The following is a 13,784-nucleotide window of genomic DNA, read 5'->3' on the forward strand; positions in this document are numbered from 1 at the left end:
ACAGCTTCACTTGCTACTGGTCTGTTGTTCTCCTCCCAGACATATACATTCATACATATCTAAAGTATTCATACTTGACCCTTGAAGTTATGATCTACAAAGCCCTATGCAGCCTAGGGTTGTGTAGGCTGACATTTTGTCCAATTGCCTCCATTTCCGACACCAGGTGCAAATAAAACAGCTCAAGCTGTATTTTGTAAAGCATCAGGTTTCCCCCCTGCTCCTCATTGGCATATTTAATAGCAAACTTAAACCAATTTAGTCTGCAATATGTAAAGCATCTTACAGAGGTTGATCTGAGTATTTTTAAAAATGAACTTCTGTGTTCTGAACTGAGTTCTTCTCACCCAGTGGACACAAAAGAGTGTGCTGCAGCAATGGCTACAACCATTCCAGAATCAGATGCAATATGCCCCTGAATAACGTGTAATATTAAAACAACAAAGGAAAAGGGCTAATGCCCCATGACCTGCTTGTGGGCTTCTCGTAGGTAATAACAAAATGCTAAACCAGATAGGCTTTCTGTCCAATCTACAAAGCCTATCTGGAAAGCCAGAAAAGCTGTCCAAGGGCTTTTCTTATGTTCTTTTAAATCAAAGTTTTCATTAAAATAAAAAACATACAATCAAACCATCATATTATGCCATTTTTTTCAAGTTCCTCAGGGAAGGCTTACAAGGAGTTCAACTGGTTTAGGGGATGACCATAAGAAGAGGATAATTTAAATTAGTAGTTACAATAAAGAGATAGCAGGCATTTGCAAGTTCATGTCTTTTGTTTCCCAGGCCTTTCAGGAAAACACAACATTCCGAATCCCATTTGAACATCTTCAGGTGTCTTCCCCACACTCCAGGTCTTTCTGTTCCTTGCTTGAATATCTAATCTTGCTGCAACAAGCAGTTACACAGTGAAGGTTTTATTCTGCAGAGTTTCATTTCCCTCTTCAAAAATAGGCAACATCAATAAAGTCTCATTAGTGATTATTTGTTGGTCTATCATTTGAGAAGCCAGTGTGGCATAGTGGTTTGAGTGTTGGATTAGGACTCTAGAGACCAGGGTTCCAATCCCAGGTTAACCATGTAAACTCACTGGGTGAACTTAAGTCACACTCTCTCATCCTCAGAGGACAGCAATGGCAAACCCCCTCTGAAGAAACTTGAATAGAAAATCCCATGATAGGTCCCCCTTCTGGTCGTTATAAATCAGAAACTTGAAGGCACACAACAACAACAACAAACTATCATTTGAGATATAAAATAAAATATCTGAATCCAAAAACTAAACACAATCAGCCAATGAATGCACATAGAATCATAGAGTTGGAAGAGACCGCAAGGGCCATCCAGTCCAACCCCCTGCCATGCAGGAAATCCAAATCAAAGCACCCCCAGCAGATGGCCATCTAGCCTCTGCTTAAAGACCTCCAAGGAAGGAGACTCCACTACACTCCAAGGGAGTGTGTTCCACTGTCGAACAGCCCTTACTGTCAGGAAGTTCCTCCTAATGTTGAGGTGGAATCCATTGCTCCCGGTCCTAGTCTCTGGAGCAGCAGAAAACAAGCTTGCTCCCTCCTCAATATGACATCCCTTCAAATATTTAAACAGGGCTATCATATCACCTCTTAACCTTCTTTTCTCTAGGCTAAACATACCCAGCACCCTAAGGCGTTCCTCATAGGGCATGTTTTCCAGACCTTTCACCATTTTAGTCATAGAATCATAGAATCGTAGAGTTGGAAGAGACCACTAGGGCCATCCAGTCCAACCCCCTGCCATGCAGGAAATCCAAATCAAAGCATCCCCGACAGATGGGCATCCAGCCTCTGTTTAAAGACCTCCAAGGAAGGAGTCTCTATCACCCTCTGAAGGAGTGCGTTCCACTGTCAGGAAGTTCCTCCTAATGTTGAGGTGGAATCTCTTTTCCTGTAGCTTGCATCCATTGTTCCGGGTTCTGTTCTCTGGAGCAGCAGAAAATAAGCTTGCTCCCTCCTCAACATGACATCCCTTCAAATATTTAAACAGGGCTATCATATCACCTCTTAACCTTCTTTTCTCCAGGCTAAACATCCCCAGCTCCCTAAGTCGTTCCTCATAGGACATGGTTTCCAGACCCTTCACCATTTTAGTCGCCCTCCTTTGGACACACTCCAGTTTCTCAATGTCCTTTTTGAATTGTGGTGCCCAGAACTGGACACAATATTCTAGGTGGGGCCTGACCAAAGCAGAATAAAGTGGCACTATTACTTCCCTTGATCTAGACACTATACTTCTATTGATGCAGCCTAAAATCGCATTGGCCTTGTTAGCTGCAGCATCACACTGTTCACTCATGTTCAACTTGTGGTCTACTTGGACTCCTAGATCCCTTTCACACGTAGTTTCATTCAGCCAGGTGTCCCCAATCCTATATTTGTGCATTTTATTTTTCCGCCCTAAATGCAATACCTTACATTTCTCCATGTTGAATTTCATTTTGTTAGATTTGGCCCAGCTTTCTAGTCTATTCAGGTCATTTTGAATCTTGATCCTGTCCTCTGGGGTATTAGCTATTCCTCCTAATTTGGTGTCATCTGCAAATTTGATAAGTATGCTCCCAATTCTGTCATCCGGGTCATTGATAAAGATGTTGAATAACACTGGGTCCAGGACAGAGCTCTGTGGGACCCCACTGGTCACTTCCCTCCAGGATGAAAAGGAGCCATTGTTGAGTACCCTTTGCGTTTGGCCGGTCAACCAGTTACAAATCCATGTAACAGTTACCTTGTCTAGTCCACATTTTACAAGTCGCCCTCCTTTGGACATGCTCCAGTTTCTCAATGTTCTTTTTGAATTGTGGTGCCCAGAACTGGACATAATATTCCAGGTGGGGCCTGACCAAAGCAGAATACAGTGGCACTATTACTTCTCTTGATCTAGACACTATACTTCTATTGATGCAGCCTGTACTGTATACATACATTATCATACATATATAAAGCAGAACACATCCCATGGCACAATAATTCTGGTGAGAAAATGCTGTTTATGAGCTAAATCTCTGCCTATGGAATACTCTAAAGGATGCTTCTTTATTCGGAGCAGATACAAGCTGATCTATTGGTGTCATCAGTGCTGAGTATTCAGATTTACTTCCTATGTAAGTTTAACTTTAAATTAAATTTACCGTGCTTTATAAATAAAGGTTAATAATAATAATAATAATAATAATAATAATAATAACTGCAGTTGTATATTTATTGTCAACTAATGGTATAAATTAGTATTTTGTTAAATTCCAGGGTTATTATGCATTGATTCTTGAAGCGAAATTATTAAATCCACCCACACACCTTTTTAGCATACAGAATATCAGTAAAGGTAAGAACTGGCACTATCTGAAACCAAGGAGTTGGCAAAACTCAGAACTTTTCAGTTAGGGTTCTCCACTCCACTGGCTTGTCCTTAAGGAAGAGATCTATCTAATTGCGTGACTGTTTCCGCCCAGTTTCTGTGCTGGGACTGATCTCTAAATAGGGCATGAGCTGAAGCATGATGTTATGGCAATGTGGGAAGTCTAACCTCCAGAGTTACCCATGGTCTCCAGATTTGCAGGCTTTCCTATAAATGGCATTTTAAATCTATTCTCTGAGTATCCTAAGTTTTATGTTCTTATGGAATGCTTTAATTATTAAAACATTTATATCACACCCTATATAATAAGCTTTTTGGGAAGCTTACAATTAAATTGGTCTAAATAACTAAAAAAAATTTAAAACAACAAAAATATCTGAAGCATTCTAAACATATTAAACAATTGAATATTTAAAAATTGAATGATTTTAAAAGTTAAAATAGTTTAAAACCCTTTGTAGGGACAAAATGGGATGAAATCATTACCTATACTCAACCATAAGTTGACCTCAAGTCGAGGGCAGGTTTTGGGGCCAAAATTATGGATTTTTATATCACACATGGATAAGTCGAGGGTAAAACTTAGGGGCATGTAACAAAATATCTTAAGGATGAAGCAGGGGAAAACAATAGCAAAGAACTTACAAAAATCCAGCAGGTATAACTGCTTGTGTGTACCTTAAAGGCTGGATAGATGAGAAAATAGAGAAGGAGCGGTGCTTCCAGGACAGACTACACACCTGACTTTCACTAGGGGATGACTCCTTTTTAAATAAGAGTTAAAGTATAGTACATATACTGACCCGTAGATAAGTAAGTCGACTCAGTGTTTTGGGGTCAATTTTTTGACTAAAATTTCTAGACTTATATATGAGTATATACAGTAAGTTGAATAAAATGCCAAGTTTAATTTGAGGCCAACATGAAATCAGTTGGACCTTGAAGAGAAGGGCATTCCACAATCAAAGTGCCACAGTGGAGAAGGCTCTCCTTGCACCCTCACTCTCCCTCCCATTAGAGAGCCCCTCCAGCAGACTTCAGTCCTCAGGGAGCTATATACAAGAAAAGGCACTCTATCCATCATCAAGGCCCCAAGTTGCACATGCTGCCACTGTTAAGTCCATAATGTTAACCTTTCAAAAGTTCAGATATCTCCTTTGCTCACCTGTGCTGAGACAGATTGGTTGTCACTAACACAGTTTTCACCTCTTCAACACCACTGCCATCAACCACACTGTCTGGAGTGGTTACCACCACCACTTCTTCCATGTGAACACTCACATCAGGAGTTGCCATCATTTGAAAGGAGAATGCAGCAAGGAGAGACGATGGTGGCAAGGCCTTTTTTGGGAACCCTTGTCCTGTTGAAGATATGAAGGATGATAAAGTTATCTCCTGCTAATCTGGCCAGCAGATTACATCTATTTATCTGAATGTTTGCAGTTATCAGAATCTGTTTAAAATGAAAGTGGATTATTTTAGCTTAACCACAATTGATTTCACAACAGAGGAAAGGGCCAAAACATGTCATCATTTGCCCCGGAACAGCAAGGGGAATCAAAACCCGCTTTCCTGTACAGTTAAACTTGTCATTTTGTATTGCTATGGTCCAAAGTTTGGAAATGTGATAGCAAACACAGCCATTGGCTGAGATCTTTTAATATAGAGAAGGATACAAATATCATAATGAATGAATAAATAAAAATTAACTTATCCAAGCTCTGCTTCATTGCAAGTGTTTTATGCAAAACTAATTTTATCTGTGGTCTAGAGTAGTGTGTTTTGCCTCAGTAGTACTACTATATGTGCATATGCTTCTGAAAGTAAAATATCACATAAACATACACATAATAAATGCAATCTCACAAAAAGGTCACTCTTGCAGATCTCGTGTTCCAATGGGTTGCTAAAGAGACAGAAAAACCTGAAGCATGTGCACAATGACTGTTTTGTGCCAGCCCAAATCTTTGAAGAGGTAAATGCTGGTAAACAGAAACCCTAAATATGCACTGATGGCAGAGAACAAAATCCTTTGCAAGACATTTGTTACCATTTGCTGTCAAGTTGACTTTGACCTATAGCAACCCTATGAGTGAGAAACTTCCAAGCCTCTGGTCATCAACTGCCCAGCTCAGGTCCTGCAAACTCAGGGCTGTGACTTCCTTGACTGATTCAATTCACCTGCTCCACTATATACCTCTTTTTCTACTGCTCTTCACATTGCCAAGCATTGCCATCTTTGCCTATGAATTACATCATTGCAGGATAGGTCAAAAGCAGAACAGTCCGAGTTTAGTCATCTTTGCTTCTAGTGATTTGCAACACATACTGGAGGACAAGCCCTGTTCTTTTCTTTCCTAAATAATTTTTATTTCATTTATCCATAATGTATATTAAAAAGACAAGCATTCCATATATATAAATTTACACATACCTACATTCATTCCTTTAAATCCCATCACCCCTTTTCCACCCTCCACCCATTGTCTTCCATTCATCTTTTTACAATCTTCCATACCACTTCCGAAGACAATAAACAAGTTCTTGCAGGACAAGCCCTGTTCAAGGAGAAAGCAAACCCTAATCTCCATACACACTACAGAGGCTATTTTCTCTAGCTAGTACTACAACTAGTACAACTCTTTAAATAAACTTTTAAATAACATCCCTGCAATTAATATTTTCACTACGTTCCCTTCCCCTGAAACAAGATTTCAAACTAACTGGATGTCCTTGAGGGGGAGAAGAAGAGAAAACAAACAGAGGAGGCTGCTCTGGAGCTAAAATTTAAACTAATCCCCCAAATGGAGGAGAAAACCACTGGTTTGCTCTGTAAGAACCTTTTGTGAAATAAAAAAATTGAGAGTATAAAACTCTGACATGAATATGTTGTTCAAGTGTTCAAATGAAGGGGTTCAAAAGTAAGTGGGGTTGATATAAAACTACTCACAAATTTAGCCTTCTCAGCATCAGTGGGAGCACATTTGGAGGGCAGAGGGAGCTCCCTGATGCTTCACCTGGCTCCCACTGCTGCCATCTGCCATTTAAAAAACATTTCCAGGCTGTCCTGGAATGATCCTATGCTGCAAGAAGCAGCCTGAATCAGTGCTCACGGGCTGGAGACATGTGAAGGACAGAACCCCTTTGCCATAGCCAACTGGTAAATTACCTGTCACTGACTCTTCTTCTGTACTAGGCAGGATCTAACATGGTGCTTCTGTTAGGTGCGGGGAAGTGAAACCACTTTCTAAGCTAATTTCTAAAATAATCTAATAATGTCTAAGTGCTTGAAGTCTCCAGTCCACAAAGAAACAACATCAAATATTTAGAAGGAAGAGGCCCCATTATGTGATGAGTGCTATTTTAGTTTAGCACGCAAAGTCGTCTTCTGCTGAGAGTAAAACTGGTACATAATCCAGCACTGCACACTCCGACTAGAATCTGCAAGGTGCTAGCGACAGGGAACATTTTAACTGAAGGTGGTAGGGACTGAAACTGGTCGTTTCTGCATAGAAAGCATGTGCTCTTTTAGTATCAGTCACTGTCAAATTTTAGAAAATTGTACATTCTGGGATTTTCAAAGGATGTGCATACCTCTATGCAGTCATTCATTCATTCAGAGTATTTATCCTCTGGTCGTCTGCCATAACAGCTTACAAATAGATAACTGGACAGTCCCCTGCCCTCAGACTTACAATCTAAAAAGGACATGACACAAAAGGGGAAGTGAATGGCAGTGGGAAAGGGGACCACATCTAGCAGATACTGCTGGCTCTTCTCTCCCTCTGAGGCCAGGCAGTAGCAGTTAAGATGGAGGAAGGGTGTTTAATCTGGGCCTAGTCATGGTGGAGCTGTGCCTACTTCTCCTTCTCTCCCTCCAAGGCCAGGATGGTAGCAGTTAAGATGGAGGAAGGGCCTTCCTTTTGCCTCTGGGCTAGCCATGGTGGAGCTGTGCCTGCCTCTTCTCTCCCTCTGAAGCCAGGGTGGTGGCAGTGCTTGTATGTGAGACTGTGTACTTACACACAAGGACCACATACAAATGCAAGTAGAATATAGGCAGGGACAGCTTTACCAAGTTTACATTTGGATATATGTTTTCCCAAGCCATAACTAGTTCCTGTCTCCTGAAAATGCAGGAAGAATACTCAGTCTAAGTTCAGGAAGCCACAACAAGCACAGGTAACAGCAAGCCAAAAGAGGCTGAAAGGTTTAGTGTGCACCACCTAGAAGCACTGCAGAGTCATCATCTTGTGCATGAAGCAGGTGTGTGCGCTATTTGAGGGAAGAAGAGCAGCACAAGCAGCTTTTGCAACTTAAGCAGAACAGGGCGTGCCAATGATCAAAAGCAGATCTGGAGAGGAAATACTTGAGCAACCTCCAACCAGTCACCCCCGTTGCTGGAGGATACCATTTTACTTGAATGCACATGCATGCACACACAAATACGCAAACATACATAATGCAATGCACACACACACAAGCAAACAAACATATTGCAATCATTAGCAATTGATATCTGTAGATCCTGTGAAACCTGAGACTCCACTCATCCCCATTAAAGTTCATACTTGAATTGAAATTCCAATTCTACCCTGCCTTTTACTTTTACAGTACTCTGAAGGAGAGACATACGGGTCCAAACAGATAGGCCAAAATAAAGCTGCTTCGGGTCACTTTGGAGGTATGCTGTTTAAATTATGCATGCATCCTAAGAAGCCGGAAGTTGCGCAAAAGCCACGGTCCAGTCCTAAGGACTGGAGCGCAGCTTTGGCACAGCTTCTGGCCTCTTAAAATGCTTGTGTCATTTAAACAGCATATCTCCAAAGTCACCCAAGGCAGCTTTATTTTGGCCTGTCTGTTTGGGCCCATACATCTCCGGACACAGCTAGCAGGACACAGACAGCAGGAGGAATGCAAAAGAACATATGACACATACTCTATTATGTCAGCTGCAGGTACATCAGGTTTTTAACACTTTTGAGTGGGAAGCTGGAAACACCAGATACAATCCCGTGGGTTGAATTTAGAGAAAGTAAAAGCATAGCCAGTCAGACCAGCCATGTCACACTGTACTTTAATTATACAGCACCAGAAAGCAATTAAAATTTGCCCCCTCCTCTCCTTGCCTTTCACTCATTCCATCTGCAATATTAAATGCAGAACCATTTTCACCAGTTTGCATGCAGTTTTTTTTAACCTTCCGAGTTTACCTTATTCAATAATTCTCCAATTTTTATCTGTAGGATCAAAAACTGGAATGGACATTGTTTGTACAAATAACATTATAAGCCACACCAGATAAATTAGGAGACAGAGCTACAATAATGGGCTTCGATAAAAGAAGCAACAGGCCTGAGTATGCAAGACCTGAGCCAGACAGTGGGCCGTCAGGGCTCTTGGAGGTCCCTTATTCATTTGTTGTTGTTGTCGTTTGTTATGTGCCTTCAAGTCACTTCTGACCTACTGTGATCCCAAGGCAAACCTATCATGTGGGTTTGATGGTAAAAATTTATTCAGATGGTGGGTGGCCTTCTGTTGCTTTACAGGCACCCCTCTATTACTGCCGAATTCCCACACATTCATAGACAGAGATTTCCTATTTCATGCAGATATTTCTTCCAGCAGTAAAGAGGTTCCACTCCACTCAAGTGCGGAATGTTGCTACTTGATTGGTGTTCATGGCTACCCATGTGCAGAAGTCCAAGCCAGTAGCACCTGTCACCCTCAAAGACAAAACATTACACTATACACCACTGAGCGACAACAAGAAGCAATTTGTATACATGGATCTATATCCAAGACTGAACTGCATTTGCATGGGACTGCAATCATAAGATATTAGGAACCAGAGGAAAGTGATGCAAGCTGTAGTTCAATTGTTCATCAACATGATGCAACCTGTGTTGAGGTGCCGATGGCTGAGAAATGGGACACAAATACAAAGAATAGAGGGACAAGTGGGCACCTGCATGAAGGGGTCTGTAGCCCACAAGAAATACACTGTGTTTCTTACAGCTCAGCCCTATGCACATTTTCCTGGAAATAAGCCCTATCAATTTAGAACCATAGAGCTGGAAGAGACCCCAAGGGCCCTGATCCAGTCCAACCCCATTCTGCCATGCAGGAACTCTCAATCAAAGCATCCCAGACAAATGGCCATCCAGCCTCTGCTTAAAAACCTCCAAGGAAGGAGACTCCACTACTCTCCGAGGGAATGTGTCCCACTGAAGAACAGTTCTTACTCCTTATGTTGAGGTGGAATCTCTTCCCCTGTAGCTTACATCCATTATTTCGTGTCTCTGGAGCAGCAAAAAACAAGCTTGCTCCCTCCTAAATATCATTTGAATATCCCTTCAAATACTTAAACAAGGCTATCATACCGTCTCTTCTCCAGGCTAAAGAAACCCAGTTCTCTAAGTTGCTTCGTGGTTTCCAGACCCTTCACCATTTCGGTGGCCCTCCTTTGGACACGCTCCAGCTTCTTGACATCCTTTTTAAATTGTGGTTCCCAGAACTGGTAAATTTCAATGAATTTCACTCCTGAATAAGTGTGCATATTACTGCACCTTTGGGTAAAATCCCCTGACCATTTACCTGGGAGAAAGTCAATGGAACTTACCTCTGAGTAGACATGTGCAGCATTATATTGCAAAACTGCAATTCTGTGCACTTGGGCATAAACCTTGTTGAACACAGTAGAATTTACTTCCAAGTGAGCATGCCCAGAGTTGTGCAAGATCATTGGACTGTCCCACTCCCTTGTCTTTTTTCCAAGGGCCAAATCTTGGGGCAGGGACTGGCCCTCTTGAATGCCATGGAAGAGGTTTAATAGTGCTAACAAAAGCACAGAGCTGGAAGGACCCTAGGGAATGGCAACCAAATATGCCCCACATTTCAACCTTCAGTCTAGGAGGAAGACCAAATTCTGAGCACGATTAAGCAGCACAGATTTAGATTTATATTGATGTAGATGTATATCGACCTTAGCTTTAATGGCATAATGCCTTCCGTTTTGTCTTGGATGTCCTACCTTTTGTGGCCATGGCATCTGGTGCACCCTGCCCTCAAGACCATGCAGTTCAACCCAATGGCACTGCAGCATGGCCTTAGATCCCTCTTTAAAAAGCCCCAACGATCTTCCACGCATGGCTTTAAACTGCTTTAATTGGTTTTAAATTGTCTTGTTTTAACTTGCCAAACTGTTTAATGTGTTTTAGGTTGGCTTAAATTAGGCCAAGATGTCCATGTGTGAATAAAAGGAAATAAAACAGCCTCCTGTTAGCATAACAATCATGATGATGGGATGACATGCCCAATGGAGGGGAAATCTTTGAACTGAACATAATTCAAAGACACAGCTGTGTCAGTCTGGAAAATCAGTCTGCAAAGGGACCTTCTTGTGGCCCCTTTGAGAGTCACTGAAAGAAAGAATGAAAGAAAGAAAGAAAGAAAGAAGCTGGCAGCATGAGGCTTCCTAGGCTTCAGCCTCACATGCATCTCAGGAAGTAGACCAAGGCCCAAAACACACCGCAGAAGTAACCCTGAGACCCCTTTAAACAGCCCTGGCTCAATGCTAGGGAATCCTGGGAATTGTAGTTCTGTGAGACATTTAGCCTTCGCTGTCAGAAAGAGCTCTGGCGCCGCAACAAACTACGGCCTGTTACAGACTGCCAAAATAAAGCTGCTTCGGGTCTCTTTGGAGGTATGCTATTTAAATGATGCATGGGTCCTAAGAGTCCAGAGGTCACGCCAAAGCCACACTCCATTCCTAAGCACTGGAGTGCAGCTTTGGTGCAGCTTCCAGATTCTTAGGATGCATGCATCATTTAAATAGCATACCTCCAAAGAGACCCAAAGCAGCTTTATTTTGGCAGTCTGTAACAGGCCTACAACTCCCAGGATTCCCTCGCACTGAACCAGAGCACTTAAAGCGGTCTCAAACTGGGCTATTTCTGCAGTGTGTTTTGGACCTGACTTTAAAAGAGCCCGGCTTGACACTGCTTTAACAGCCATGGCTCAGTGCTATGGAATCCTGGGAGCTGTAGTTTCTTGTGCGGCGCCAGAGCTCTCTGACAGAGAAAAGGCTAAATGTTGTTGTTGTCAAATTTTAAATAAATAATTAATTAAATATTTAAGAGATTTTAAAAAAACAGTGATAAATTAAAACGTAACATGTTAATTTTTTTATAAAAACCATTAAAATTTATAACAGCGTTAAAAAACCCCAAACGCCCAGCTCTCTCACAAAAAAACTACAGTTCCCAGAATCCAACAGCACTGAGCGGAGGGCGGTTAAAAGGGGGGCTCTTCAAAAGGAGCCAAAAACATGAAGCGGAGGCTGAGGGGAGGCAGAGGGAGGGGATGCGCGCGCAGCCGGGGGGCACTCGGGCTCAATCGCCGCCGCGCGCGAGGAGGAGCAGAGACGGAGCGCGCATGCGCGTGTCCCCCTCATCCCCCCCTCCCTGACTCTTGGTTCTGGGGGGCGGAGGGGGGGCACGGCGGGCGCAACGTAAATGCCGTTGCCGTCGCCACCGCCGTCGCCGTAACGTCCTGACGCTCCGCAGGGACCAGGACGGAGGCCCCGTAGCGTCAGCGTCGTCGTCGTCGCCGGAGGCTCACTTACCTGGCCTTTGCGTCGCTCACGTTCCCAGAGGAGAGAGAGGGGGGGGTGAGGAGGAGACGGAGCAGCCGCTGAGGGGAGATATAGATATAGATATATGGGGGGGGGGGGGGCAGAATGTCTCTGCCTAGGTTGACTGTGAGGGAAGGTTACTGAGTTGGCTGTTGCGCATGCGCACCACGCTGCTGCTGTTGTGGGGTAGATTGAGAGAGAGAGAGAGAGGCTAAAAGCTGGGACTCATTTCACGAGGAGGAGGAGGGGTTGCCTGCGCGAAATAGGTCTCCCACGGAGGCGCCCAGTGCGCATGCGCGGGATGGAGCGCGAGGAGGAGACCTGGCTTCGCGGGGGCGCGCGAGGCGCTTGTGAGGGAGAAGTGTCGCCTGGGTTTCGCTGCTGCTGCTGCTGCTGCTGCTCGCCTTTTTTCCCGCCAAAGATCGTTGGACTCGGGTCCAAAGCCACGCCTCAGAGATAGTCCACAGTTTAAGCCTTTATTTATTTAAGGTTTCTATGAAAATAAGAAAACACAAGCAGAGAAACCTAGTGGCTTTGGACTAGAGAGGGTTTCATCCCACAAGTTGGAAGAAGATACAAAAGAAGGCCTCCCCTGATAAAGTCAATAGAGAAGAAACTTCTTCATGTAGAGGAACAGCCTTTCCTGGCATTTGCCCTCCATGAGGCTATTCTACAGAGTGCGTTTACTTATAAGTCACTAACATACCTAGGGCCAGTCATATAACACCGGTCTTAAAAGACCTACATTGGCTGCCTATTCGCTTCCGGGCGCAATACAAGGTGTTGGTTATAACCTATAAAGCCCTAAATGGCTTGGGCCCAGAGTACTTAAAGGACCGCCTCTCTCCATACAATCCGCCCCGCACACTCAGATCCACCGGGCAGCATCTGTTAAGAGTTCCGGAGGCCAGACTGGTCAATACCACCAGAAGGGCCTTTTCCACCTCGGCCCCTACTCTCTGGAACTCACTGCCCATTGAGCTCCGTTCAGCAACCTCCCTGGCCCAATTTAAGAAGGGGCTGAAAATGTCCTTCTTCAAGCAGGCTTACCCCTGATTCTCTGCCCTGAGAGCCCCCTCTCCCCCCCCCCGCTAGTAGTTTGTGATTCGGCACAAGTTCTTTTATTGTTTTAATTGTACTGTTTTTAATCTGTGTTGGATGTATATGATGTATATGATTGTTGCTGTAAACCGCCCTGATGTTCCGAAGGGCGGTATATAAATAAAGTTTTTATTTATTTATTATTTATTATAAGGACCTTAAGGCTGTGAAAATAGGCCCCTGCTCTTCTTTCCGCCTTTCGGTAGAGAATGCAGCTATTTCGGCCATTCCTTTGTAGCCTCCTCCAGGCCCTGATGCCTGAAGCGTGCGCCAAATGCCTCTCCTGTGGCAGTATGCCCTCCTCCTCCTCCCCATTTGCAGGAACAGCCCCATTCATTCCCTACTGACCCACTTTCACAGCCCCATCTAAAATGCCCCACTTTCTCTCTCTCTCCTCCAATTCCCTCCTTTTCCATCAGAATACTTCAGCTGCTGCAAACTGAGCTCAAAGTGCAAGACATTTCCATGCTTCTCAGCAAACGGCAGAAGAGGAGTGGGCTGAGTCTTGCCCTCCTCAGGAGGCTCAGGCAAAAGCAAACCGCTGCAGCTTTTCCTGGCTTATCTCTCCTTCCTCATTACCAGATCCATAGCGCTCTCTCTCTGGCTTTGCTTCACGAATGAAGATTCAGGAAGGACTCATCCCGCGCTTTGTACAAGCGCAT

At 43.6% G+C, this 13,784-nt stretch overlaps 1 protein-coding gene across 4 annotated transcripts in view; it reads right to left on the reverse strand.

The window, feature by feature from the left end:
* The window catches only part of GMEB2 (glucocorticoid modulatory element binding protein 2), a 38,083-nt gene extending 25,974 nt beyond the window's left edge, over positions 1-12,109 (reverse strand). For 2 of the 4 annotated variants that reach the window (XM_089513528.1, XM_089513525.1), the window contains exons 1-2: positions 12,013-12,109; positions 4,555-4,750 (exon numbers count right to left, since the gene is read on the reverse strand). In XM_089513528.1, the coding sequence (XP_089369654.1) occupies positions 4,555-4,688 (134 nt within the window). In that variant the 5' untranslated portion in view covers positions 4,689-4,750; positions 12,013-12,109. Of the gene's footprint in view, positions 1-4,554; positions 4,751-10,008; positions 10,030-11,634; positions 11,675-12,012 lie in introns of those variants that run through there. The other 2 variants (XM_089513526.1, XM_089513527.1) reach the window with 2 other exon arrangements.
* Between the last annotated feature and the right edge of the window lie 1,675 nt (positions 12,110-13,784).

This window comes from Sceloporus occidentalis, unplaced genomic scaffold (assembly GCF_023333645.1).
Source record: "Sceloporus occidentalis isolate IW3139 unplaced genomic scaffold, rSceOcc1.0.p SCAF_3, whole genome shotgun sequence".
NCBI lineage: Eukaryota > Metazoa > Chordata > Lepidosauria > Squamata > Phrynosomatidae > Sceloporus > Sceloporus occidentalis.